The 27,929-nt window shown below is 44.7% G+C and overlaps 1 protein-coding gene across 4 annotated transcripts in view; it reads left to right on the forward strand.

Moving 5' to 3' along the window:
* The window catches only part of SPTBN2 (spectrin beta, non-erythrocytic 2), an 812,320-nt gene that overhangs the window by 642,838 nt on the left and 141,553 nt on the right, over nucleotides 1–27,929 (forward strand). For all 4 annotated transcript variants that reach the window (XM_069207822.1, XM_069207824.1, XM_069207825.1 and 1 more), the window contains 4 exons: nucleotides 5,003–5,092; nucleotides 7,017–7,295; nucleotides 19,807–19,937; nucleotides 26,793–26,997. In XM_069207822.1, the coding sequence (XP_069063923.1) occupies nucleotides 5,003–5,092; nucleotides 7,017–7,295; nucleotides 19,807–19,937; nucleotides 26,793–26,997 (705 nt within the window). The remainder of the gene's footprint in view (nucleotides 1–5,002; nucleotides 5,093–7,016; nucleotides 7,296–19,806; nucleotides 19,938–26,792; nucleotides 26,998–27,929) is intronic.

A 27,929-nucleotide genomic window follows, 5' to 3' on the forward strand; every position in this document is an offset into this window, starting at 1 on the left:
ATATACAATAAAAAGAAAATGAACCCCAGCAGCACTCCCCTGGCCGAATGGAAGGTATCCGAGGTTTCCCGGCATAGTCGTATATCACCTTGGCTTCCAGATTTTTGTTCAAGGAATAGATTAAATTTACAATGTTAAACTCCACACCCTTGTCTGACAGCTGTAACCACAACTGTGTCCTATTAACTAGATCAAACGCTGAGGACAGGTCCATAAAAGTCAGGTACCTTAGGCTTTGTCTTGCTATCGTATATTTACCCAACATTACATGCAAGTTTAAACATTGCACCACTACGCCCAGACCGAAAGTAGTACTGAAACAGCAATGTAACATTCATCTGAAAAATCCAATCCCATATCTGTTTAAAAAGTACTCTGCCAAAGATTTTCTCTGTACTATCAATAAAGGACATGAGGCGGTAACACTTCGGAAGGTTCCGGTCCCCTTTCGTAAAAATGGGCACTATAATCAACAACGTCTAAGACTCAAGAATTTTGAAACTAAATTAATTGTTAAATATATTTGCAAGTATGATGCCCCAGGGTAGGTATTTGATGCAATTTTGACTGCAAGTGCACTGGGTTCCTGCTAACCAGTTCCCTAGTGCCAGAACGGTTTCCCTAAAACTGCAATAGTTTCCCAAATGGCAATACCTTTGGCTCCCCTATTTATCTCTAGTAAATTATATCCCTGGCACCTAGGGCATGGGTACCAAAGAGAGTATTCAAGGGCTGCATGTACTGTGCTACCCTCAGGGACCCCTCACCTATCACATGCAGACTGCTATTGCAGGCTGTGTGTCTTGGTTCAGCTAAAAGTGAACGCACGACATGGCACACAGCCTGTGTGCCATGACCCCTAACACTGCATGCAATATATGTAAGTCAACCCTACAGCAGGCCTTACAGCCCTAAGGCAGGGTGCATTATATAACATGTGAGGACATATCTGCATGAGCAGATATGCCTCTGCCATGTCTTTTTTTGATTTGTGTTGATTCTTGAACATAGTGCGTGAACAGGGAAGTCATTTTAAGTACATCTGTTGGACACAGATTCCCCAGTTACATGATGGCTTCACTGAGAATAGGGGTGTTTGATTTAAAAATCCTATATTAATAAACCCTCACTGATGCCAGTAATTGATTTATTAATACATGCACTGAGAGGGCACCTTGGAGGGGCCCCCTAAAATCCTCCCAACTACCAATATGCAGACTGACTAGTTTTAGCCAGCCTTCCACCATCAGACACGATTCTCACTCACAAGGGTGAAAGCCTTTGCTCTTGAGTGGTCAAAAACAAAACCTGCTCTGAGGGAGGTGTTGATGCCCCCCATTCCCCCCAAACAGAATGGCCTGTGAATCTGCTTTCCAAGGCACATGGCTTCAAAGAAGCCCACCTCCCTTGGTATGCAGATCTGGCTTCCCTTTAAGGAGAGATGCCGACCCCCTTACCCCAGGGCCCATTTGGCACCTGAACAGGTGGGAATTGTAATATTCAGAGAGGTCTGTACACTCCTCAGGTTAGTCCCACCCCTAAGGTGCTCTGCCTAATGTGGACCCAACATTTAGAAATCTGCCATCTTGGTGTTGGCAGATTTAGGAACTCTGGGACAAGGTTATTCCCACTTCCCACAGGAAGTGGTCTGTAGGGGTGTAGTGACCCCAGGGGTAAGTAGCCAATTGGCTACTACCCTACACTCCCCAAAATATCCCTAAATTCAGTATTTACGGGAACCCCAGACACCACAAAATCAGATTTCTGCTGACCTACAAAGAAAGACACCCAAGAGCTGCAAAGCAGACTGAGGAAGAAGCACCTGACTTGGCCCCAGCCCTGTCGGCCTGTCTGCTGTTCCCACTTAGGCTCCTTTAGGAACTGTATTAATCTTAAACCATTACTTGAATGATGGTTGATCTCAGCGGTTGAGACCAGGGAATCTACCTTGCTAATGGGAAAGGTGCCACCAGGCATAATGATCTCCCCACCGGGTATCTAAAGTTGAACCACCTTGAAAAGGAGGGAGAAAACCTCTGATAACAAACAAAAAAAAATCTATAGTTGAGGCCCACCCAATCCCCCTGAAGGACGGAATGGTACTTTCTTCCCCTCTAAAACAGGAAATCAAATCTACTAAATCGTGCTCTGCCATATATTTAGATGCAGTGATTTGGGGAATGGCACACTGAGTGTGCCATGTCGTGTTTTCACTCATGACTTGCACCATGTCATGTAGTCTGCAATGATAGGCTTGTGCAATTTTTAGGGGGGTAGCTTAGGATGGCACAATGCATGCTGCACCGTTAGGGACCCTCTCCAGTATCCAGGCCATAGGTAGCAGAGATACTATTTATTAGGGACTTACAGAGGTACTAAAATGTGAGCCAACTGTACATAATAGACATTTTGCCCTTGTTTTAGGGAAAGAGCAATCACACCGGGGACCAAGCAGGAACCAAGTGCACTTTCAGTTGAGAAACCTCAGTACCAGTGGCAAAAAAGTGGGGGTGACCATATTAAAAGGGGCACTTTCCTACACCGCGCCACATAGTGCACTCTCTTCTGGAACATCTTTTTGAAGATATCCTTGAATCTCACCCCTTTCCTCTTTTTCCTGACCCATTACTCTGAGGACTTATATTCACCATACTGTCTGTCACAAGCCTCAGAGCTTGTGGCACTATAAATACACAAGTCACTATTCCCCACTGCGCCAACTAGGACACATCTGCAGTGATCGCATGATTTTATAATGTGAAAGTATTTGACTGTGCCACCACAATAGCTGTCTCTGCTCCACGGCACTCAGTCTTATGATTAACACACTTTTGTATGCACTTCAAAGGCTGCATGTAAATGAAAACCATCTAGAAACGTGCCAAATAAACAAGGCCATGATTCCACGCCACATCTTCATTTACTAACATTTGACGTTTGTTTTGCTTTCCCTGGAATATGCATGGGGAACCCCATAGGGGGAACATGCCTCACAATTTTAAGATGTCTAGTGTAGATGAAGGTGGTGCACTCACCGGTCCTGTCCACACCTTGCTCGCTGAGCTTTTATTGTGGGTCACTGCCTAGTGCGGTGGTCGGAGACATATGCCCTAAAACTTCAAGCTTTGACTATTTGCCCTGATCTGTTTGTATGCGTGGAGTGCATCCACTGCTACTGCCTTGCAATGTTCGTGTAGCCAGGTTAGCCAATCTTTTTTTCTGTAGCCTTCTAAGGACCTCTTGTGGTTCTTCTGAACTCCTTTGGCGGTAACAGCAAAGGGTCACCATATACATCCAGCATTATACATCCACACTCAGCCAATGTTCTGCTGGCTACCCTCCTCAGCAATTGTGCCCCCTGTTTAGTTATTGGGCATTGTGGCTGACTCTGTGTCAATATGCCTGCCTTTGGGAGCTTCTCCCCTTGCACTGGCCTTGCAAGATTGAGGCTGCCTAATCCAGCCAGGCTTGCTCAGGGTTGCAAGTCCCTCTACAGTGGGAAAGGCCAGTGGGAGTACTGTGATGTTTTACTGTTACCGATGCTAGTGCCATCTCTAGGCCTTTAAACTGTCCAGGGCAGTGAATGGCGCTGTTGTCAGAAGGAAAAGAGAGGAGCTCTTAAGACTCAGGACTGCTCCATTCCCCTGGAAGGCACATCTCTGTTAAAGGAATGTAGAAATAGATTTTAAAACAGATTTTAAACAGGGGCTTGAGCATTAAGACTGTGAAGAATGGTAGTAAAAAGAAAAGATGTAGCTTGAGCCAAAAGTGTTCAAGAGAATAGATTGAGGACAGTCTCTCCCAGACTATAACTGCCTGTCCAAAGAAAGCGTATGCATATTTCATCTAAAGAATGTTGCAGGTGGAGCTGCAGTCCAAGTTGTAAGAACAGTGCAACTGAAAGTAGTAGATACTAACAAGTGATTAGAAGCTGCATGTACTAATAGAGAAGACAGAAAGATAAAGTCAAAACACAGGGAGAATGAAAATATGAAGTGTGCGAGAGAGAGAGAGAAAAAAATAAAGAAATCCAAATAACAGGTAAGTGGCAAACACGGCGAAAATAAAAAAGGAGTGGCTGGTATAGGACATGAAATGTAACAGTGTAAAATAAGATGGGTGTTAAGGGGTCAGTGTTAGAAGTAGCGATCCATTTGGGATGGTACAGATGGCGGAGCCCTTTGCCCATTTGAGCCAGATAAAGTGAATGAAAGAAATGTAGGAAACAAATGTTTTCGTGTCTTGGGCAGTCTCTTCACTTGATGCCAGTCGTACAATGCATTTACTTAAAGATTTTGTGCACAATGCAGTATGATTTCTGAAGGACACGGCCAGCTTTCCTGAGTTGTCTGCTGGTGCCACATGACACCATAAGGTCACTCTAGTGTGGACCGGTACAGCTTCTCAAAGTTTCCTGCTTGAGACATGACTGTTGCAGCCAAAGCATCTCCATTTGCCCCAAACTTTGGAGTACTCGACCACTGTGGATTTGTGTCCTCATAGATTATGGTTTCACAGAACTCTGGAATTATTTTGCCATCTGCTTTCTGCACCTGGACATCCCTTATCAGGAGGTTAGCTCTCTTCATTTGTTATCTGTTCTTTGTATCCTTAAGCCAAGAGGACTCTGAGTGATTGGGTTCATAATGAAAAAAAAAGAATTGAAAGAAAAGGTAGATACAGCCGAGTCATGGCTTAATAACATTGTACATTTGTGAATAATGGGGCTCTCAACCAGAGACAATAACTGAATACACCATGAAAAACGTAGTTTAATCAAACTGACTTGGAGAATTCTTAATTGCAAATTTTGATTGAAACTTCAGCGTGTTCTGTGTTTAGTAATAGATCTCCACATGCTGGTGATTCTTGTTCCGTTTAACTGACACAGTTGTGGGCAATGTGTACTATAACTGCTCTGCTCTTTTCACTGTTTGTTACCTTATTAGACAGCTGTTGTTTGAGCCTTAATCTTTGTTTTAATATCTTTTACTCTTCGTAGTTGTGGGTGAGAGAGCGCATGCCTATGGCATCCTCGACGGAGCATGGCAAGGACCTGCCCACAGTGCAGTTGCTTATAAAGAAGAATCAGGTAAGCAGTTTTGGCAGGGCGAAAGTCATCAAAAATAGTCTCACTCCAGAAAGTCTAAGCCTACACATAGTCTTCCTGCATTTCAGAGATCTTGTCCTTGCGCAGATTATGTCTTTTCCTCACTGAGAAAACCTACTAAGTGCACTGTAGGCTTTGCCTTTTTGTGGACGCTCTTCCAGTGTCCTCTGCAAGCAGGTTCTCAAAGACGTTTCTTCCTGCGCTACTGACAGTGTTCCTCGTCACTATACACTGGCTACTACTGCACAGCAAGTATATCCCCAGTGCACTAGAATCAAGGTTTCACTGACAGACTGTACATTTTTGCCACCTTTAAGGTATAATCTGCATGGTGTAATCATTCCTTGCATGCATTGTGAATGCATTGTTGGTGCTCTGCATGCACATTGTTATGGGATTGAAGGCACACCCACTACTGGCAACTCAAAGTAAATCCTCTTCGATCTTTAGGCACAGTCTTACAAGAGAGCACCTTATCATTGCACTTCATATAGTTTTACTTATGCTTATGTATATTCTCATAACATTGTAGGCTCTATCACATTCACTTTTCAAATGAATTATATGTGCACTTTGGCACACTCTTATTTGCAATAGTCTTATCTTGTTGTACCTCAGAGAATGAACTATTTTGAGTATGATGAACATCAGAGATCAAGTTAAATAGAAAATGCTCCAATAACTGGGCAGTTACCAGTGAGGAGAAGCTCATGTGTCGAGTACTGCTGTGACTAGGAAGTGGAAGTAAAGTAAGCAATAACTGGAAATTCAAATGAGAGCTTGATTTTGAAACGTAAACTTCATCCTGGCTGTTACGTCCTCTTTTTCATTCAAAGAATGCAAGCAGCTACCATGTAAGGTCAGGTATGGGAGAGGAATTCTGCCCTCGTGACCCCTCTACAGTCAATGTAATTATAAATATTCCTAATTCTGAGCGGAAGAGTGTTTCAGAGTTTGGTAGTTTCTACTCGCTCGACCTTTGAGTAAAGAGACTCTGTGTTAGGAGTCTTTGGAACTACACAGGTGATATTTAGGAGCATCAAGATGAGTGGCCACGTCATAATTCAGCCATCATGGTGCAGTGGCGCTTGAACTCAATCATGTAAAAAAAAAAAAAAGAATTTAAGCCTGTAAAGTCTCAGGCAAATGGAATACATCTTGATTATCTGCTTGACTCCAAAGATTAGGTCAACGTCCATGGAAACGCCAAGGCTTTTCACTGACTGTGAGAGCTTTGCTCCAATCAAAAAAGTCGAAAGAGAGAAAGATGTATATTTGCTGTTAAGAGTTGCCCATGTATGATTTCCAGACTATATATTGTTATAACTGTTGTTGTTTTATTAATTCTGGATGTCCTGTGAATAGCTATAAAAAAAGTATTGTTCAAATTTCAACTTGCGTTATTCTTCTTTTTGACCTGTAGTGGTGGAGGGTGTTGTACTCTTTAGAATCCTCGGCTAGATTTTACTCTTCCTTATGCTGAACCACAGGTTTGATAGATCACTCGCCAGCTCTTAAACTGTCCCTCCTACCAGTAGATTCCATTCACCTTAAGATACTCTCTTTTTTTCATTAGCTTATTTCCTCTTGCGTTAGATTTTAATTTCTTGTTTAATCATATACACTTTCATAGACAATGCCATACTCACTATTCAGTGCTTACAGCCACTTGTCTATAGCTCAACTTCTTCATCTTGAACATTAGCCCATATTTCTGCAGAATGATTTACATTAGTTCATTGTATTATATTCTTTCTCTTAGCTACCCTCCCTCCCACTCAACAGTGCCTCACCTCCCTTCTCACTCATGGCTGTAGAAGATGTTTTCTCCTATCAGTCCACTTGTTTTTGTGAAACACTATTTGAATAGTTTTAATGTTGCCTCGGTTTTGTTTTTGCCTGGCAGACCTTGCAGAAAGAGATACAGGGCCATCGGCCTCGAATCGATGACATTCAGGAGCGTGGGAAGTCTATGGTGCAGAACAGCAGCATTGATTCTGAGGAGATTCAGCTGCGACTGGCTGAGCTGCAAGAGATGTGGCAGGCCCTGGTTAGTGAAGCAGAGAAGCGGCACACACGCTTGGAACAGTCCAACATGGCGCAACAGTTCTACTTTGATGCTGCTGAGGCAGAGGCCTGGATGGGGGAACAGGAACTGCATATGATGTCCGAGGAAAAAGCTAAGGTACTTTATGGGCATTAAATAATGAAAGTATATGTACATAATGTGGCAGGAAGTGGTGTGCAGTTGCTTTCCCTAACTCTTATGTGAAATGCAGAGTATTCCACTGTGTCTGATCTCTTCTAGTAATTTGCAAAGTCAGTTTACTTCTATTTGGTATGTCCTCATGGATAAAAGGGGGTGGTTTACTTTTTTTTTTTTTTTTTTTTTTTTTTTTTTATCCTTGAATTTTGTGATTGTCCCTACAGATTGTTTTGAAAAACATATTCAAATGTCTTTGAATGTATCTTTATTCCTTTTTGAAAACCCTAGCTTGCATACTATTTATCTCTACCTTGTAGCTCATTTGAGCTTAGGTGAATTTTATTTTTTCTAGCAATGACTCCATCGTGGCAGGTAGGGCCAGACGGCTCTACCCACAAGACGTCTTTCAGACATGATGTCCCTGGAGTGTAATATTCACCAACCTGCGTACTGATGTCAGTTTCTGTTTATCTACACTTCACCAGTACAGTGTGGAACTTTTTTGTCTCACAAATTCCGCAGGTCTCAGTAATGACTAGGCCAAATGTTCCCTCATTGGGCCTCCGGCTTTAATTCTTACAGATGGTTACAAATAGGCCCCCATGATAATTGTATGTGGTGGACATTGCACCCCAGCTTGAGACTATTGTAGTCTACGTATCCGAAAGGCACCAGGGAGTAGGATTCCAAGCTGTTTTTGGCAGTGAACCACAGAGAGACTCTCAAGCAGGCTCCTTCAGAAAAAGCTGTCACCTTCCAGGGGATGTTCTCATTTGAACTCTTCCCACAAAAACACAAAAGGCATTATAGGAAGGAGAGGTAGTCGTACTCCAGGAAAAAGCCCTGTTCCCAGGAGCGTTCAAAGTCTCAGATTTTTCCCCGACGCCAGACTCATTCTTGATAATAACGGCCCACCTAGCAAATAAAGACTTAAGCTTGGAGTTTCCTGGTCTTAAGGCTGACACTGCGCAGGTGAAGGCCTTCCGACTAGCAATGATGGATCTTTTCAAGATGGACTGGCAAATCTCTGGGTTACTGTCAAGGTAGGGGGTTTTCCTGATGGGCTTGAGGACTCCAGTGGCTCTGAAACTGATGCTTACTGACACTGCACCTCCATGGGCTCCTCTGGAGCCCTTTTTCTTCACCAGTTTTGTAGCCAAAAGTGCTGTTGCCTATACTGCCGGCTAGGGCACTGGCCAAGAAGTCAATAGGGGAAACCATCATCCGTGTGGCAAAGGAGAAGGTTGAGATTAATTTTAACCCCTACAGTGAACACCACCGAGCCCAAAGGTTTTGCCTACTTGAAGGAGATTTTAATTTCAGATTCATATGCCTTGCCTATGGAAAATATTCGGATCAGACTTTGAGGATGACTCAAAGTCTGATCTTCTCCTGTCACCTTAAGATACGGATGCCGGAATTGACAAAAAAAAATGCTAGTGCCTTCAATACCTTCACAAGAAAGTGATATTTCCTACCCCTCTAGGTGGCCTGTAATTTTTGTCCACCAACCTGTCACTGAAGAATCTGGTTGTTTAAACATTGTCAAAGTTTTTGCCTACAGCAGTTTGGCCCTGCATACATATAATATAATTTATTTGGTATGCCACCTCAAAAACAGCAGTTGTTACAGCCCATTCAGACGCCACAGAAAGTATCTTTCCTTTTGGGCCAGTATTGGTACTAGGGAACATCACCAGGAGCAGCAGATTCAGTCCCCATCATCGTTCACAGGCTCTGCTGCTTTGCAACCCCTATGACTCTTCTCCCCCATGACATCAGCTTCCAGGAGAAGTGAGGATCTCCCAATTTGTCACCCATTGTGAACATATCACAACGGAACGGGATCATCCAGATGATCCACCAGTGCTATGCCTTTAATTTCCTGTCCTCCTTGGCTCCCAGTCCTTCTCCATTCCTTCAGAGCATGCTTTCCGGCTTTGGCCTTGATCCTAGAGGTGGAAGTACTTGATGAAAGTAGGACATGGGATTCTTTTGTCTTTACTTGTTGGTCCCGAAGAAGAACAGAGGTCAGTCCTGGATCTCCACCTTCTAAATGTGTTCACCAGTCAGAACAAAGTCATGATGCTGTCTCAGAGATAGGACCTGTTGGCCTTGAACTCTGGAGATTAGCTGGCACCAATGAACCTTCATGGCACTTTATTTTCGTTTCTCACTGCCCACCAGTGCACCTTGAATCTCTGGATGTGTTTACAACACTGTCAGCTTACTGTCCTCCCATTCCGAATTACAGCAGCCCCAAATATCTTTACAAAGGTGCTGCGGGTCATGACCGATTCACTACAGCAGTCAGGAGTCCATGTATTGCTATACTTGCATGACTGGATGGTGAAAATGCAGTCCCTGCACAGATCCAGGACCATTCAGAGATGGTCAGACCTTTTATTCCACTGGACATCTCCACAGTGGGCTGGAGCACCAGGAGGCTGGTTTTTAGACAGTGGGCTGATCCTGGTGCCTCTGTCAATTTTACCTATCCATTATATGAACAGGCAGGGCAGCATGTGCTGACTTGAAACCCATGTTGGAAGACAATTTACCTGTGATAAAGGCTACAGTGTCACAGTCTTCCCACTAGCAGTCCATCTTCCATGCTCCCTCAGTATGGGAATGGATGCCATCAGTCTTCTGTCACTGGAGAACCACAAATGGTAGCTACAGCTGATGTAACAGAGAGGATATTATTCACATTGAGGGTTTCTCTTTGTGGATCTCTTTGCCACATCTTGGAACAAAAGGTGTCTTCAATTTTGTGGCCTTTCTGATGAGATCACAGATGTCATCTTGGCTGCCAGGAAGCCTGCCACTAAATCAGTTTAGCTGGCCTTTGGACCAGGTTTGTGCATTGGTGTGAGCCAAATGCATTAATTATTTTACATCTTGCCTATCCAACATCTTAATTTTTGCATTGTCTCTAATACAGCATTGTCTGGCTATGCGTATGTGCTACCGCCCAGCTATGCCTATATTTATATGTTTTCTGGCCAAACTTACCATTTTAAATTGCCACTAGTGGCCCATTTTCTAAAAGTTTTGCTTCACTTGTTTCCTCCCGCTCATTTTACTGTTCCTCAGTGGGATTCAAACCTCATTTTGACTTTCTTAATGGCATCTCCACTCATGCTGATGAACAGTTACTTTTTACTATAAAAACAGTTGTGTTGGTGGTGATTACTTCTGCTGGGTCGGTCAGAGAACTTCAAGCCATTTGAGTTCATCTTCACAATTTTCTACCAGGATAACACCTTCATACCTTTCCATCATTATTACCCAAGGTAGTATCTGCCTTTCATATAGATAACAGTACGGGACAGAGGAATACCCAAGTCTAACTAGGGACTGGGGTAATCTAGTATTAAAAGGAAACAGTGGTCCCTAATATATACAACCAATATTCACAATTATTATTTTCTCATTTAATGAAAAAATGTCTGGATATCTATTGATGGTTGCCAATGACAAATGCTTGGTGCTCTCATTTGTGCAGTACACCCATGTGACTAAGGTGATCAGTTTGTGTGTAAAAAAACACAAGGGAGGTCCCTGTTTTGAGGGCAATTATTCTTCAATCCTGTTACGCAATATGGGATCATCATCAGGACTCTTAAAATAAGGAGAGCGAGGGGAAGCTGAAATAGTGAGAACAGAGATAAAAGGGGGGAAACCCCTACAGAAACATAAAAACAAAGAATAAATATACACAAAATACTAGATATGTGTCTCTGTCTGTCTGTCTATCTGTCTGTCACTCTGTCTGTCTGTCCGTCATTCCCCTGGCTGCCTCAACACTAACTCTAGAAAGGTTTCCGGTGCAAGAACAAAGACCATACCCAGGAGTTGTGAGTACTCGGGGTCATCTTGCCCAAATACACCTTAGGTGGTCGCAGGAGGCTCCACAGCTATGCCCTATATGGGGCCGGCCGACCAGCCAGCCCTGTAGCTACTTAGACATGTCTTTATGCTCTGCAATCAGCTCCTTTCGGTCGACACTGAAAGACGGCTTGGGAGCGTAGAAAGGATGAATCGACGTCTGTCCTGATAAGATTCTTAGTGAATAGACAATGCTCTGCACCTAGAAATAACACTGTAAGCCAAAGACTCGAGGTCACATCCACTCTGCAACAAAACAACCTTCTGCATTGAAGTCCTCGGCGTCAGACACTCTGGTATTAAAGGACACAGCATAGGTGAAAGAGCCCACTAGCTCCAAGGAATCGTCAGCATCAAAAATCAAGCCTGTGCAGAAAAAATCATCGGGGTAACTGATGAAGAACAGTAGGAGTCCTGTCTTTAGGAATTTACAGCAAATCCTGGACCCACAGACTCGAAAACTCACAACATCTGCAAAGAGAAGGCTCAGGTTCGAGGAGTCTGCCATATTGCTACCAAGGAAGAAACATGTGGCACATATAGGCACCAGTCAACCACCACAGCATTCTCATGTTCATTCACTACCATCACATTACCCACAGGGTCTACACTTTCACAGTCCGACATAGGGCACCTACACGCATACTCTTCTGCAAAGGACTTAGGGGAGCCCAGGTACATACGCATAGTCGTGACTACCCTTGGGAGGAATACGGTTTCAACCCTCAGGACGGAACTGAACTCGAGCCTTTACCTATTAATCCATACCCTTCTGATGACACTACGAACTACCACATCGTTATCCAGCAGGCAACAGCATATCATAAAGTAGATATGCATGTAACCCCTGAGGATGAGGACTTTTTGGTAGGGACTTTATCCAAGGCAGAAGTGTCAGTTCAATGCTTACTGATAATAAAGTCTCTAATCATACCAGCTGCGGAGATCTTCAAAGACCCAGTAAAAGCAAGAGTATTTTCTCTCTAAGTGGAGAGGAAGTATGAATCATCTGCCTCATGCCTATTGTACATACTTGGACACCCTTCATTATTTCGCACTTATTACTTGTTGCTACAGTTAACAAATGGGCTGCAGCACAGACAAAAGAAGATGCCCTGCTGCTTGATAAAGAAATGAAACACATTGATGTGGCAGGGAAAAGAGTGGCTGTATGCATTGCCTTTCACTGTCAGATTGCTAACTCAATGGGGGTTGTTACTCTCCTGGTACAACAGGGCCCACTGGAATGACATGGAGCATCTCCTTTAAGATCTCCCAGATGAATACAAAAAAGGAGGTGCTGAATTAGTTGGCAGGGACAAACATATATCTAACGCCACCATTAGGTGTGCACAAGATTCTGCCGACACCTCAATAAGTGGTATAAACACAGCTGTGACTTTGTGTAGGCATGCATGCATGCATGCATGGCTGCACATTTCAGGCTTGAAGCCGGAGGTACAGCAGGACCTACCTAACATTCAGTTTGATTGTGAGTACTTATTAGGCACCTAGGTTAATGAAATGCTGGAACAAAGTAAAAAATGATACTAAAACAGCAACTGTGGGGGTGTTGCATACTATGACTCTACAGCAGTGCTTTTGAAAGCAGAAAGGAAGGGGTAGTGCCAAAGCATCCACTTGCGAGCAGGGATAGACTTATCAAAAGCAACAATGAGCCTATCACCAGCAAGGTGGCAAAGGCTACAGTAGAGGAGCCTATAAAGGCAACAGAGTCGAGGGAAGCAGTAGAGGTATGCCTGCGAAGAGTGCTTCAACTGGCAAACAGTGACTTCCCTCACATTACCCCTGATCACTCAGCACCTGTCGGGGCAGACTTCCAAGTGTTTTTGACAGATTGGGAGGACACCACTTAAATCCAATGCAGGGTACTCGATCATCGAGCAGGGTTACTGTCTCCAACTCACAGCGACCCCACCAGACATTCTTCCGTGCAGACACACGTTCAGTCCATAACACTTAACACCTTCTCAAGGAAGAGATATTCCTTGCAAAGGTGGTATCGAGCAAGTTCTAAAACAACACCAAGCCAAAGGGAGTACTCTCTTTACTTTCTTATTTCAAAGAAAGACTGCACACTCAAACCAATGCAAGACCTCAGGCCTCTCAACAAACACATCCTGTCAGCACATTTTCATATGGTCACACTGCAGTATGCCATGCCACTCTTACTGGAAGGCAACTTCTGGCAGCTCTCGACTTAAAGGATGTATACTTCCACATTCCTATCCTCCCCCGCACCTCCGCTATCTGCAGTTCGTTGTAAGTGGACGCCATTATCAATTCAAGGTTTTACCATTTTGGGTCACATGTCCAAGGGTATTAGCAAAATGCCTAGATGTAGTAGCCATGCATCTAAGGATACAAAGCATTCATCTTTTTTCTTACTGAGATAACTGGCTGAGAAGAGGTCCAGAGAAACCCCAGTGTATAAAGAATACACAAGCCACTATCTTCTCCACAGGTTAGGATTTACAATAAGTGCAACAAAATCCCACCTAGACCCACTTCAGGTTCCACCCTATCTCAAAGTGATTCTAAATTTGGTTATGGTCAAAGCCTACCCCAATCCACATTTCCAGAACAAACTGGCTCTTTATCAGCCACATCATCACCCACCTGCCAGGATGGTAATGAGTCTCTGCCTTTGTCTCACATGCCAAACTGCATATGTGCCCGTTACAGAAGTGTCTTGTACCACAGTGGTCACAAGCGGAAGGCAATTTAGAGGATCTAGTGTTAGTTCATCCCAGGATCTATCAGTCTCTGTAGTCTTGGAACAACATCAACCTGTTGCAGAGTAGGCCTTTAATGGCTCCTACACCACGGGTGGCCCTCACTAAAGACGGATCACTAACAGGATGGGGGGCACACATGATGGACATGACTATAGATGGGTTGTCGACAGTTCAGCAAAAGACCCTTCACATCCACTTATTGGAACTACTAGCTATACAACTTGTGGTGAAATCAAGACTATTTAGCACAAAGTATTGAGCACATGGAATTGGGCAATTCACCATCAAATTCACCTCTTGGCAGAGTATCTCCCAGGAATGGACATTGACAGGCTGACCTAAGCAGCATGCAACAACAAGTCCATGAGTAGGAATTCCACCCGCAAGTCCTACTCCCATACTTCCAACTCTGGGGAACACCACACATAGATCTCTTTGCCACAGTGCAGAACGCTAAATGCCAAAACTTTGCCTACAGATTGTATCACCCACAGTCCGAGGGCAATGCACTATGGATTAATTGGTCAGGGATGTTTGCTCACACTTATCCACCTCTCCTGCTATATCATATGTGGTGAGGAAGCTCGGGCAAACATCTCTTACTTTGATTCTGATCAAGACGGTAATGGTGCACAAGGCTACTACAGCTCTCTGTGGTTCATCAAAAGGCTCTACAACAGACAGGACCTTCTCACTCAGAAACCAGGCAGAGTCAGACATATAAATCCCAGCCAGCTCAATCTGGCTCCTGAGGTCCTAGAGTTTCGTTCCCTAAAATTACCATTGGAATCTATGGACACCCTCTGGGAGGTACGATGACCTACCAGTAGAGCATGTTATGCGACTAAGTGGAAGAGATCTGTCCATTACTGTAGCACACAGCACATTGATCAGCTGAATCCTACAGTACAGACCCTTGTATGCTGCTCCTACACTTACAAAAGATAGGGTTAGCTTATACATCTATACAACTATACGTAGAATGCTATTGCTGCATATCTCCAAAACAGGGAACAATCGCTAATCAGAATCCCTATTGTTAAAGCATTTATAGAGGGTTTAAAGAGAATAATGCCTCCAAATTCATCGCCTGCTTCAGTCTGGAATCTTAATGTAATACTAACCTGACTCACAGGCCCTCCTTTTGAACTTTTACACTCATTCCCACTTCAATTTGTCTCATGGAAAGTTGCTCCCTTGATAGCAGTTAGTTCCTTAAGAAGAGTCGAAGAGAGATGTATGCTCTGGCTCTAAAATAACCTTTGTTTCAGGTACACTAACAGAGGGTATTCCTTAAAACCAACCCTAAATTCTTGCCAGAAGTAGTATCCTCTTTTCACATGAACCCAATTATTGAGTTATCAGTTTTCTTTACCATTCCAGATTCAGCAGAGAGAGCTCTTCATACACTAGATGTAAAAAGCGCACTAATGCATTACATTGACAGAACTAAATCTTTGCATAGAAGACAACAGATGTTAGTTGCCTTCTCAAAATAAAGTAAAATAGGGCAAGCAATATCTAAGGCAGGTATCGATAGATGGATAGGTAAGTGCATCCACGCATGTTACATCAAGGCAGGAAGGACATCACCAGTCCTTCCAAGACAGCACTCCACTAGGAAAAGTAAATAGTGCTTCTTTGGCTTCTCTGGGTAACATAGCCATAGCTGACACCTGTATAGCAGCTACAAGGTCAACTCCACACACATTGAGTAAACACTACTGTATGGACATCCTAGCATGCCAGCAGGCACACATTGAACAGGCCATACTCAGAACTGTATCTGAAGCATCTGCACCATCTAGTGACTAGCCACCACTAGGGGAGAGCTGCTTTATAGTCTGTGCAGAGCATGTGTATCTACAGCCGCACATGCTGCAAATGTATTATGTTACTTACTATGTAAGCATCTGTAGGAAGCCAGCTCTTTATAGAGTGGATCAAAAAAGAAGTACATCATGTAGAGAGTATAGGCAAACCCCAGAAGGTATCACAGAGGCACAAATCACAAGCCAAATGCTGTCTTTTGTTTTAGTGTGGGGCAAGCAGTTAGGCGTATCATAATGTAGTGCTGAGCATGTAAAGCACACACATATGCAGTAAATGATACACTCAGCAAAGAAATTCAACACCAATTTATAAAAAATAACACATACTTTTATATAAATTTTGATACCAAAGTCATCAAAATCGGGTGAGTACTTTTCAAGTTGTGAATCTTTACAGTTTTCAAAAGTTGACAGTGCAATTTTTAAAGCGGTGAGGTTATCCTATGAGGGAATGACATATACTGAAAACAGCAGTGACTTACAGGACCAATATCCTGGACTTAAGGTAAGTATGGTGCAAGGTGTAAGGCAGCACCAACAGGTTACCTCAGGTGGCACTGGGCCGGCCAGGTGCAGAGGTGCTTTTCAGTGTCGGGTGCCCAATGTTATACTATGGGGAAAACATATACTGCATTTGGGCACTTCACAGCGACTTACGGGACCAATCTCCTGGACTTAAGGTCCAAGGCTACACCAACAGGTGACACCGGGCTGCACTGGGGGGCCGGGTGCAGAGGTGCAGTATATTGTTGGGTGCTCAATATTAGTCATTGGGGATCGGTCTGGTTAAAAAGAGGCTGCAGATTTCGACTGGAAGGCCAGCTAGACCGAATCAGCAAGTGGACTCAGTTCTTAGGATGCTCAGGGATGTGAGGACATCCTAGGTCCTCTTCCCCATGGGCCAGGGGTGATTGGTGCAAAGGAGTCTTGAGGCGTCTGATTTTGGTCACCGGGGGCACCTTCTTTCAAATGGGTCTGCAAACAGATGCTGCAAGTGGCGTTGGTGAGTCCACAGTGGGCGTTTCCAAGTGGGCTTTGTCTCTAGAGGGCTGGGGAACCACGCTGGCACCGTTGGCCCTCTTCAGCTTGGGATAGGCCGCACAAGTGCAGTGGCGCTTTCCAATGTCGTGTTTTGGCGGTCCGGAGTCTTCTCAGGTCTCTAGGGTTGGCAGCAGGCAAACAGCTCCGCTACTCCATGGGAGTTCCTGGGTTTTTGTTAAAGGCAGGCAGTCCTCTCAGGATTCTGGAGGCATGACAGTTTGCAGGAAAAGACAACTTTGGCACAGTTCGGCGGGAACAGCAGACAGGCCAGCAGGGCTAGTGCCAAGTTAGTTTCTTCTTCCTCAGTCTTTGCTTGTGTGGCTATTGATTATCCTCCTTCTTCATAGGTCAACACAAATCTGAGGTCCTGGTACCAGGAAATCCCGTAAAAAATCAGTTTAGGGACAATAAGGGGCGTGTGGGGTAGTAGCCAATGGGCTACTTACCCCTGGGATCATTATGCCCCCAAGATGACCACTTCCTTTGGGGAATAATGGGTATCACCCTGGCCCAGAATTCCTAATTTCACCACACACAAGATGGTGGAGTTTCTACGGCTGGATTTACTTCAGGCTGGTCACCATAGAAGTGTGTTCAGCCTGCAAATGCCACGCACCTCCTGTATAGCTAATTTTCCAGCCTGTCTAGGTGCCAAACGGGCCCTGGGGCTGAGGGGCAGCATTTCCCTTCAGGGGAAAGCTAGCTCTGCATACCAAGGGCAGTGAGCTATCCTGCCTTAAAATGCTAATTTGCTGGTCATCCTGTTGGGAAGGGTTTCTTCCTGACTGCAAAGAGCAATGGGGGTCAGAAGCTCATCTGTTGGTGGCAGACTGGTGGAAATTACTCAGTCAGCACAACCACAGTTGCTAGGTTTTCAGTAGGTACCTCTAAGGTGCCCTCTGAGTGTATGTAATAATAAATCCATCACTGGAATCAGTGAGGGTTTATTAATATGAGATGTTTGATACCAAACATACCTAGGTGAAGCCATCATGTAGCTGAGGAGCTCATATTGACCACTGTCCAGCACATGTACTTAAAATGGCTTCCCTGTTAGCTTACTATGTCTAAGAATCGACAAAAAGATAGTAGGGGCATACTTGCTCATGCATCTATGTCCTGACCTGTAATATAATGCGCCCTGCTGTAAGGGGGACTTAAAAATATTACAGGCAGTGTTTTAACTTTTTGAAGCACCATGTCACGCAGCCTGCAGCGCAGTCTATATGAGTTTGGTGCTGGGTGCCTTAGAGTGGAACAAGTTATGCTACAGCTCTTAGTGACCCTCTTTAGTATCTAGGTAACATTTACTAGGGACTTACAGAAGGTGCTAAGGTCCTGGTCATCCTGATCACTCGGGGATCAAGTGACCAGTGGTCCTTTTTTTGGGGGGAAGGAACAATGGCACTGGGGACCTAGTTAGCAGCAACCCAGTGCACTTCTGTCCAAGTTGCATCAAAAACAGGCAAAAAGTGTGTTTGTGTGTGTTTTGTGTGTGTGTGTGTGTGTGTGTGTGTGTGTGTGTGTGTGTGGGTGGAGTGGCTTCTGCAACCAGAACCCAGTTTCCTACAAGTATTGCTGTTGATTCACATGCGCCAACCCACCTCAGCAGAAGTCATTGGTTGTCTGAGATACTGTTTTTTGTATATATTGTACATATTTTCTTTCTTTAACCTTACAATGCATGGTTGGTATTATGTGCTACTTACAGCTCAAATAACATTGCACCCAATGTGTGAAAAACAAATCTAACAGATGAGCGAATGATCAACACCTTGTGAATTGGAAAAATAAGGTGCAGAAGTCCGAGCACAGCACTAGATGGCAGGGGAATGCAGAGCATGTGAACTTACAGCCCTACATGCCACAAATAGATGCTTATAGGATAAGTAAGTACTATCCTTTTGGGTGGTCTGCCCAATGTAGAAGAGATGACGAGGGCACAGAATAGTGTACACCACATTATTCATATTACATCTAAGTTTCAGGGTAAATAAAGGTTCAGTGTCTGATTTCACAGAACCATTTTTTAGTGTTGTTGTTTTTAGTGTAGCTGTTGTTGGGTAAATTATAGAGAAACTCTATCTCTGTATTGAAGCAGAGCTCTGTAGTACATGGTAGATGCGGTAGTCCTAGCGGCCAGATCCTGAGACTCCCCTGCTGTCAATAGTTGCTGAGTGGAGCATCTTTGATGACTGCTCTAGAGCAGTGAGTGGAGGGTTTAAGCACAGGTTCTATAATTTTAGCAGAAATGTTAATGAGGTGATGGGAGACATCCTGCCATGGGTGTGCTCAATGCTGATAGAGCCATGCCTCTAGGTCAATAAATAGATAAATAATAAATTGGACATGAAAACATCTAAGACATTGCTCACTGTTGCACATTGTTACACATGATGCCTCAGGTTACGTGTAGTATTAGTCTTTAAATGTAACATGTTTTACAACACATGATACGGCATATTGCATGATTCATGACTTGAGATGAAGCTTGACTCCACTATCCTTAAGTTTGTTCTATAATCTTGGAAATACTGAATGCTTTGCCATTAAATTCTGTACACTTTGTCAATAACGGTGTCCCTTAGGGTGTACCCACTTTCTCCAACTTAGTTTTTATTTTCATTCCAAGGACGCACTATTTTAATGAAAATTCTGTCTTTGATGTTATTGTGAGAATTCCACAGAAATTCATCTGACTTAAAGTTTGCAAAACCTTTTGTGTAGTTTAAAAACTAGATTCATAACAGCTCTCACCAAGTCAGAGCAGAGTATTCCGTCACAGAATGCTATATGCTGCCTTCTGTGCACTTTATTGCATCTGCATGTGCAAGGTACTATTTATGTAGGGGCTTTGGAGCTAAAGTGTTTAGAAATTAAATATGATCAGAATGATAAAAAATGTTTAGCTCTGTGTATGGCCTTTTGTAACTGGGGGATGATGTTGTCATCGTTATGTTTCCACAGGATGAGCTAGGGGCCCAGGCGATGGTGAAGAAGCATCTTGTGATGGAGCAGGCATTCGACGACTATGCACAAACCATACATCAGTTGGCCAATGCCAGCAGGGATATGGTGTCGAATGGCCACCCTGAGAGGTCAGTATAAATGCTGGATATTGTGGGCTGTTTTTTATTTTATATTGGGATGTGCTGAACTCATTTACTGTGAGTATAATGGTTTAGGGTACACCCCTATGATATTCTCAGTACTCCCAGCGATTGTCAAGAGACGGCTTACGGGCGGCTATCACTTCAGACCATTATCTGTACTGTCTCACAGGGCAAACACAACGTATAAATAATACTTGTCAGGTATTACCATGGTTTGTAATAACTGCAAGTTCATACTTTACTCAGTACACCCAAACCTTGTGATGCTTACCTTAGACATCAGCAGGCTCTCCAAGAATATACAAACATTGTTTTCAGATTTGTTCCACAGTTAAGGCCGGTGCTTTCTTTTGCAGACTTATCCAGTATGATATCTTATGTAGATCCTCGTATATTAAACATTCTCTGTCATTAAATGGAATATCCTCAAATGCTTATAAACCCTATTTGCAGAGACGTCACCATTTGTTCGTCATTCCTTATCCAAATATGACTGAAATACCTTAGCCGAGGTTATCATTTTGGGTTCCTATTTTACACTTTCAAGTCGGAATCCCTGGATGGTGGCTGCCTATGTAAATGCTGTATGTTGTTTTTATTATTAGATGTAGTTGACCTTTTGATTTCATAGTGATGATTGTTTTAATGCTGACTTCTTTTGGTCTCTTTTGAGTGCTTCTACTCTCCTTTGAAGCTGCATTTCCTTTCCTTCCTTGAGGTTTTTTTTAGGTACAGGTAGCTGTTTGGGATTACACTTTGTTTTAGCAGTCTGGCCCATTTTATTTGGTTCTTACCACCTTTTCAGTGCTATTGTCTTCTCACTATTTCACTTTCCCAGTATGCAAGGTTGTTCAAAGACTGAATTCCTCATTGAATGTTGTGATATTTGATGGATAGTTCATATAATACTTGATTATTAGGTACAGAAGCTTGTGTATTATCATGCTTTTGCCATTGGAAACCAGAAAGCAGTGGCTCTGTAACTAGTGTCCAACAGAGAGAGTGGGACATTCTAACCTAGTTTCCTCCATTCTTTCTGGGACATTACCTTCACAAAGCTTGGTGCATATAATTCTGTACCAAGTGTAACATGTTTGACATAGCAGTCCGCCAGACCTTTTTCAGTTAAATCTTTTTGCTCGGAAACCAGCTTTTCTTAATAGTCTTAGTTTTCGGAAATATTGATAATGTTGATGCCTAGTATGGAAAATACAGTGAAAGAGTCAGAGGTGAACTCACCTCATGTAAGCAGACTATTTAATAGAGATATCTAGCAGCAGATTTCTTGCCTTTGAATTTCCCAGGCGTCAGACTGGATCCAGAAGATTTTTGCGTGAGCTGTACCCCTGCACACCAGTAGGTGGCGTGAATTGGCTCCAAATGGCATAATCGGCAGGGTCCACGCTGGAAGTGTCGCATTCACCTGTATAGGCACCACCTTGGCGCACTGACGTCAGTTCTTTTTTTCCGCGCCAGTTAGCGCTGATTTGGAGAAGAGCAACACCTCTGTAGTGTTTTTTTTTTTTGTCTGAATTTCGAGGATGTCTTCGAGGAAGACAGGTTTTAAACGCATAGTAGCTGTCACTGTGCCATGTCCAGTACAAACCCACGTTTAGTCTGTTTTTGGTGTCTCAAGTGCAACCATGACTCCAAGTTGTGCTGGGACTGCCGGGCCATGGCTCGGAAAGCTTTGAGTGAGCGGTCCCTGAAACTGCTCCAAGCCTGGCAGGTGGCGTCGCATCGCATGACTCCTAGGTGGTTCTCGTCCCCGATCGAGAGGAATTTGGGAAAGAGCCGTAAGAGCCACAAGAAGTCAAAGTGTGTTTCGACTTCTCCTTTTCTGTTGGCCGACGTGACAATGTAACATCAGCGATTGAGGCACGGTTCTGCAGAGCCTTGGCCAGGTTAGACTTTGCGCCTTCCCACTTTTCCGATAGCCTGGTTGGCCCCCTCAACTTAGAGTTTTAAATGCCATGCGCTGTGTATTTGAGAGGCCCAACCTCTCTGGAGCGCCTTCGGGCCATGCAGGGTCAGACGGCGCCTCATCATGTCCCACGCCAGCAGTTTCAGCCTTGGTTCCAATGGGCTCCCACAGATCTGGACCAGCGCTGGTCGTGACACCGTGACCTTCCCCGACCCCGCTGCTCCTGGTGCTCAACTGCGGCACTAGCCCCATTTGGATCCCTAAGTCTGACACGCAGCCAGAACAGAGTTGATCACTGCTGATTCCGCTGCCAAAAGGACCCACTTTTCCTAGATCGGAGTTTGAGCCCTTTTCTGCAGGGCTAGGCCATTTGGAAGAATGGGAGGGATAACTGGACCCTTTAGAATACCAGTTAAAAGGCCAGGAATCCATGAAGCACTGACTGATGTCCTGCTGGGAACCTGGTCCAAGCCCAGCACAGGGGATCCTGTGAACAGGACAATTGCCCACCAACATTGCCCCATCCCAGGGAACTCATCTTTCCTCACCCAACAGCCCTCTTTCCCCTCCCAAAGAGCTTGGCTGTCCAGGCCTCTACCTCCTGTGACTCAATCCTTGCTGCTCTTCCAGACATGGAATCTAAGAGGCTGGATAACCTAGGAAGGAAGATGTTTTTTTCCATCAGCCTTGCATTGTGGTCCATGAACAGTGCATGCTTATTGGGTCACACATTGTGTGATACGGTTGCACAGGTGCTGCCACAGGTCCCAGAGGAATCCTAGGCCATTCTCTCCCAAGCAGTTAAGGATGGAAAAGATGCAGCCAAGTTTACCTTTCAGTGTGCTTTAAACACAACCCACTCACTGGGCAGTGAGGTTTCAACTGTGGTGGCACTTCAACGTTACGCCTGGCTGACAACATCTGGCTTTTCGGGAGATGTCCAGGCTAACCTCATGGGCATGCCCTCCGTTGTCACCTGTCTCTTAGAAGAAAGTCAGACTCTGGGCTGGAGAGCTTTAAGGAATCGTGGGCTAAGGCCAAGTCCTTGGGCCTCTCATTTGCCACACGTCCCCAGTCTGTCTTTCACCTCTTTTGTGGATATGGAAGGGGTGTTCCACTCTGCCAGCCCTATGCCAGCCACCGTCCTGCGCAAGCTGCACATGGACACAGTGCATACCAGCCTGAGGGTCAGGTAGCCAGAGGTCTTCTTCAGCCACCACTCCCTAAGCACCTGCAGCCTCTAAGCCCTCCTAATTTGCCGTAGAAGATCATGGGTGTCAGCTGGTGTCAGATTCCGCCTTCATCTCCACCACTGGCAGTACATAACATTGGACAGGTAGTACTTACAGATCATGCGGAGGGGCTACTCCCTCCCCTTCGAATCTACCCCTCTCCTATACCTCCAGTGCATGATTTGTTGACAGAGGATCAGCTATCCTTGTTCCTCAAGGAAGTCACAGCTATTTTGGCCAGGTGAGCCTTAGAGAGGGTTCTGATATCAGAAGTAGGCAGTGGTTGCTATTCCCGCTACTTTCTGATACCCATTTGGCCTATCCTAGACCTCGGAACCCTAAATCTCTTCCTCACAAAGGAGAAATTCAAGATGCTCACATTAGCTGAGACCTTGTATGCCCTAGACAAAGGAGACTGGATGTTAGCGGACTTGCAGGATGCGTATTTCCATATTCCCATCCTGCCTGTCTACAGACGTTACCTGCGGTTTATGGTAGGCCTCAAACACTTTCAGTTCACTGTGTTCCCCTTTGGCCTCACCAGCGCCCCTCGGGTGGTTACCAAAATGATGGCAGTGGTCTCACTCATCTGCGGAGATTAGGGATGTCAATCTTCCCATATCTCGACGACTGGCTGTTTAAAGCGGGCTCGCCCCAGACTGTCATCTCCCACCTCCAGACTATGACGGACCTCCTGCATTCTCTGGGGTTCATTAGGAACATGCCGAAGTCAAACGGACTCCCTCTCAGACGCTTCCTTTCATCATAGCTGTTCTGGACACCACGCAGTCTTGGGCGTATCCTCCTGAGCATCAAGTCCAGGATATCCAGGCTATGATACCCATGTTTCAGCCTCTATCCCGGATTTTGGTGAGAATAACTCTGAGGCTATTGGGCCTCGTGTTCTCCTGCACCCTGCTTGTGACACATGCCAGATGGCATATGTGGGCTCTACAGTGGGACTTGAAGTTCCAGTGGACGCAGCATCAGGGGAATCTCTCCGTCATGGTCCAGATATTGGAGGGAACTACAAAGGACCTGAAGTGGTGGCTAATAAACCACGATTATGTCAGAGGCAGACTCCTCTCCTTTCCCTAACCAGATCTCAAAGTGGTGACAGATGCATCACTCTTGGGATGGGGCGGCCTTCTGGGAGAGGTGGAGATTAGATGACTCTGGTCTCAGGCAGAATCTGAACTCCACATAAACTTGGTGGAGCTCCAAGCGATCTGACTGGAATTGAAAGTCTTCCTACACTCCATCAGAGGAAGACTACTGCAGGTGTTCATGGACAACACCACCTCCATGTGGAACTACAGCAAACAGGGCAGGGTGGGATTGTGGACCTTTTGTCAAGAGGCCCTGCAACTCTGGACATGATTGGAACAACTGGGCATATTTCTGATGGTTTAACACCTGGCAGGTTCTCCGAACGCCAGAGCAGACTAACTCAGCCACCGATGCCTAGCAGATCACAAGTGGCATCTCCATCCGGAGGTGGTGAAAGGTCTCTTTCCGCAATGGGAAGAGCCTTGGTTAGATCTGTTTGCATCCGCTGAGAACACGCAATGTCAGCAGTTTTGCATGTTGGAGTTTCCAAGGCGGCTATCACTGGGAGATGCTTTTTGTCTTGAGTGGAGCTCAGGCTTCCTGTACGCCTTTCTGCCTATACCACTTCTTCCCTGAGTTTTCAGAAGATCAGGAACGACCAGGCTTAAGTCATCCTTGTGTCTCCGGACTGGGCACGGAGGGTCTAGTATCCCAAGCTTCTGCACATAAGCATCGATTCTCCGATCAGGCTGCCCCTTTGGAAGGAAATGGGGAGGGTTCTTCACTCGAAAGTCAACTCTCTGCCTTCTTGCGTGGAGATTGAGCGTCAACAGTTGACAGCTTCCAGGCGTCCCTCTACCAAGACTGTATATGCCTGCCAATGGATGAGATTTGTGTTATGTTGTACAGAGAAATCTATGGACCCTCTTTCTGCTTCTCTATAAGATGTCCTTTTTATTCTCACCCTTGCCCAGCAGGGCTCTGCTTTGGGTAATCTTAGGGTTACCTTTCTGCTCTGTCTAACGTTTTGCAGCTGCCTGACCAACTCTCCTAATTTAAGTACCCTTTTGTAAATAGATTCCTCAGATGGCTTATACATATGTTTCCCCTGTCACGTTTCATTATGCCTCAGTGGGACTTTAAACTGGTCCTCACTTTTCGAATGTGCGCTCCCTTTAAGCCATTGCACAATTGTCCCCTCCAGCTGCTCGCAATCAGAACAGCATTTCTTGTGGCAACATCATTTGCCCAGAGGGTGAGTGAGCTGCAGGCTTTGTCATCCAAGCCTCCCTACTTATCTTTTTTTCCAGACAAACTGGTGCTTTGCACTAGGGCCTCTTTCCTCCCAAAAGTGGTAACATCATTTTATGTGGGCCAGTCAGTCCCCTTGGCCTCTTTCTATGCTCCTCCACATCCCTCCAACCAAGAGGAGCGACCCAACCATCTGGACCTAAAAAGAGCGTTGTCGTTCTACCTTGGCCGCACTAAAGAGTTTGGGTGGACAACCAACTCTTCGTGGGCTATGTTGGGGCTAAGAATGGTCGGACGGTGCAGAAGTGAACCATCTCCCGATGGGTTGTTCTCTGCAACAAAATCAGCTACGCATTGGCCAAGAAGCAACCCCCTCAGAGTTTGCAGGCTCATTCCCCAGAGCCAAAGCTGCAGCCACTGCGTTAGCACATGAAGTCCCAAGTCTGGACATCTGCCAGGCAGGTACATGGGCATCCATGCACACGTTTACCTCATGTTTACCAAACACTTCTTCCTGGACAGTCAGGTCCTTAGGGACAGGCATTTCGCCCATTCAGTCATGCAGGACTTCCTAGTTTAGAAAATGTGTCCGGAGCCACTGCCTGAGAAGGTATTGCTTGGGTATCTATTCAAAGGTAAGGAATCTGCGGCTATTTGTTTAAATCAGATGAACAAGTTAGTTACCTTCAGTAACGCATTATCTGGTAGAGACAATATCTAGCTGCAGATTCCTCACCAATCCACCCCACTCTATGGACAGATTCTGTCATTGAGGATACTCCCTTTCAGTACCCTAAGTTGGACACACCAGTGTCAGTGCATTTCTTGGCTCGACGCTCCCGGCGTGGAAAGTCGTGAAAAAGTAACTGATGTCAGCGCGCAAAGGTGTTGTCTATATAGTTGACCGCAACATCACTTCCGACACCAACGACACGGATAGTTGATCGACACCACATACCTACGCACAGAGGTACTGCTCACACAAAAATCTTCTGGATCCAGTCTGACACCTGGGAAATTCAGAGGTAAGAAATTTGCTGCTAGATATTGTCTCTACCAAATGATGTGTTACCGAAGGTAAGTAACTTGTTCATCATGTCCTGCAGTCATGAACACACATCACCAAAGACATTGAGCCCCCCTCTGCCTCTCCTCTTTAGTGACAGTCTGATGGCATTCTGTTCTATGATGGAAGAAAGAGTGTTTGCAACCTTTGCATCACATTTGGTTCTGTGGTAGATTATTTTATTTTTCTGAGGTCCACTCTGTAGTCATGATTTATTTTGATGTGGTAATTCCTTTTATAGAGACAAAAACTCTACTTAGCTATTGTATGTGTATATTCTTTCATTCCTGCACAATCACTTCTCCTGTGTTTTTCAGTGACCGCATCACATTGCGCCAAGGGCAAGTAGACAAGCTGTATGCAAGCCTCAAAGACCTGGCAGAGGAGCGGCGGGGCAAGCTGCAGGAGCATCAGCGCCTGTGCCAGCTTAAACGTGATGTCGATGACTTGGAGCAGTGGATCTCTGAACGGGAAGTGGTAGCAGCATCCCATGAGCTTGGTCAAGATTATGAACATGTTACAGTGAGTATCCATCCCGTGGATAGATAAATCTCAAAAGCAAACTTGTGCTAAACATGGTGGAAAATACAGATGTTGGTACCCTGGTGACATCTGAAGGACAGTGAGGGGAAGGTCCAAATATTACATTTGTTGAGGCCTCAAATTAATGTAAGGTGTTACTGGCTCACTTGAGGCCATTCAATATTTATTTGTACTGGGGGATGGGGGTGGCATGTTTGAGGAGTTTGCTTAAAGGTTTTTGCATTGTGTGTTTGCATTAGGTGTGGCATCTACCTGGAGGTTGAGGAGAACATTACAGCTGTTTGCTCAGAGTGCCAATAGAAATACTATGTGGTTTAAAAAGATCTACCTAATTCTGCCTGCATGATCATTCACGTGTGTGGTTTAAAAAGATCTACCTAATTCTGCCTGCATGACCATTCACGTGTGTGGTTTAAAAAGATCTACCTAATTCTGCCTGCATGACCGTTCACCTTCCTCCACGTGTGACATTTGAGCTTGGACTCTGGTTATTACGTAGCGTTTTGTAAAAGTGTCCTATTTCTCCCTCTCTTATTCGCTGCCAGGTATTGGAGGTCATTTTAGAAGTAGTATGTTTATGTCCATGATAATTACACATATCGGCATGCATAAGTGCTGTAAAGTTAAATGTAGTACATGCACTTTGTACACATCTATAACAACTGGAAAAGGTGAAGCTGTGAGAGTGAAGCGCATGGACTTTTGACTGTACTAAGGATAAATGAAGCGGGAGAGATGCAGTTCTGTATGGTTGATGGCATTCAATCCAAATTAGCTTCTTAAATTTGGTGCATGGAAAAGGAGAGCCGAAATAACTGGATCCACTTTATAACCATTCTGCTCATTTAATTGTGACATTATTTCAACAAGCATTTGCAAAGCCTAGAGTTCTCATCTATATGAGCGTTTTT

The sequence above is a fragment of the Pleurodeles waltl genome, chromosome 9 (assembly GCF_031143425.1).
Source record: "Pleurodeles waltl isolate 20211129_DDA chromosome 9, aPleWal1.hap1.20221129, whole genome shotgun sequence".
NCBI lineage: Eukaryota > Metazoa > Chordata > Amphibia > Caudata > Salamandridae > Pleurodeles > Pleurodeles waltl.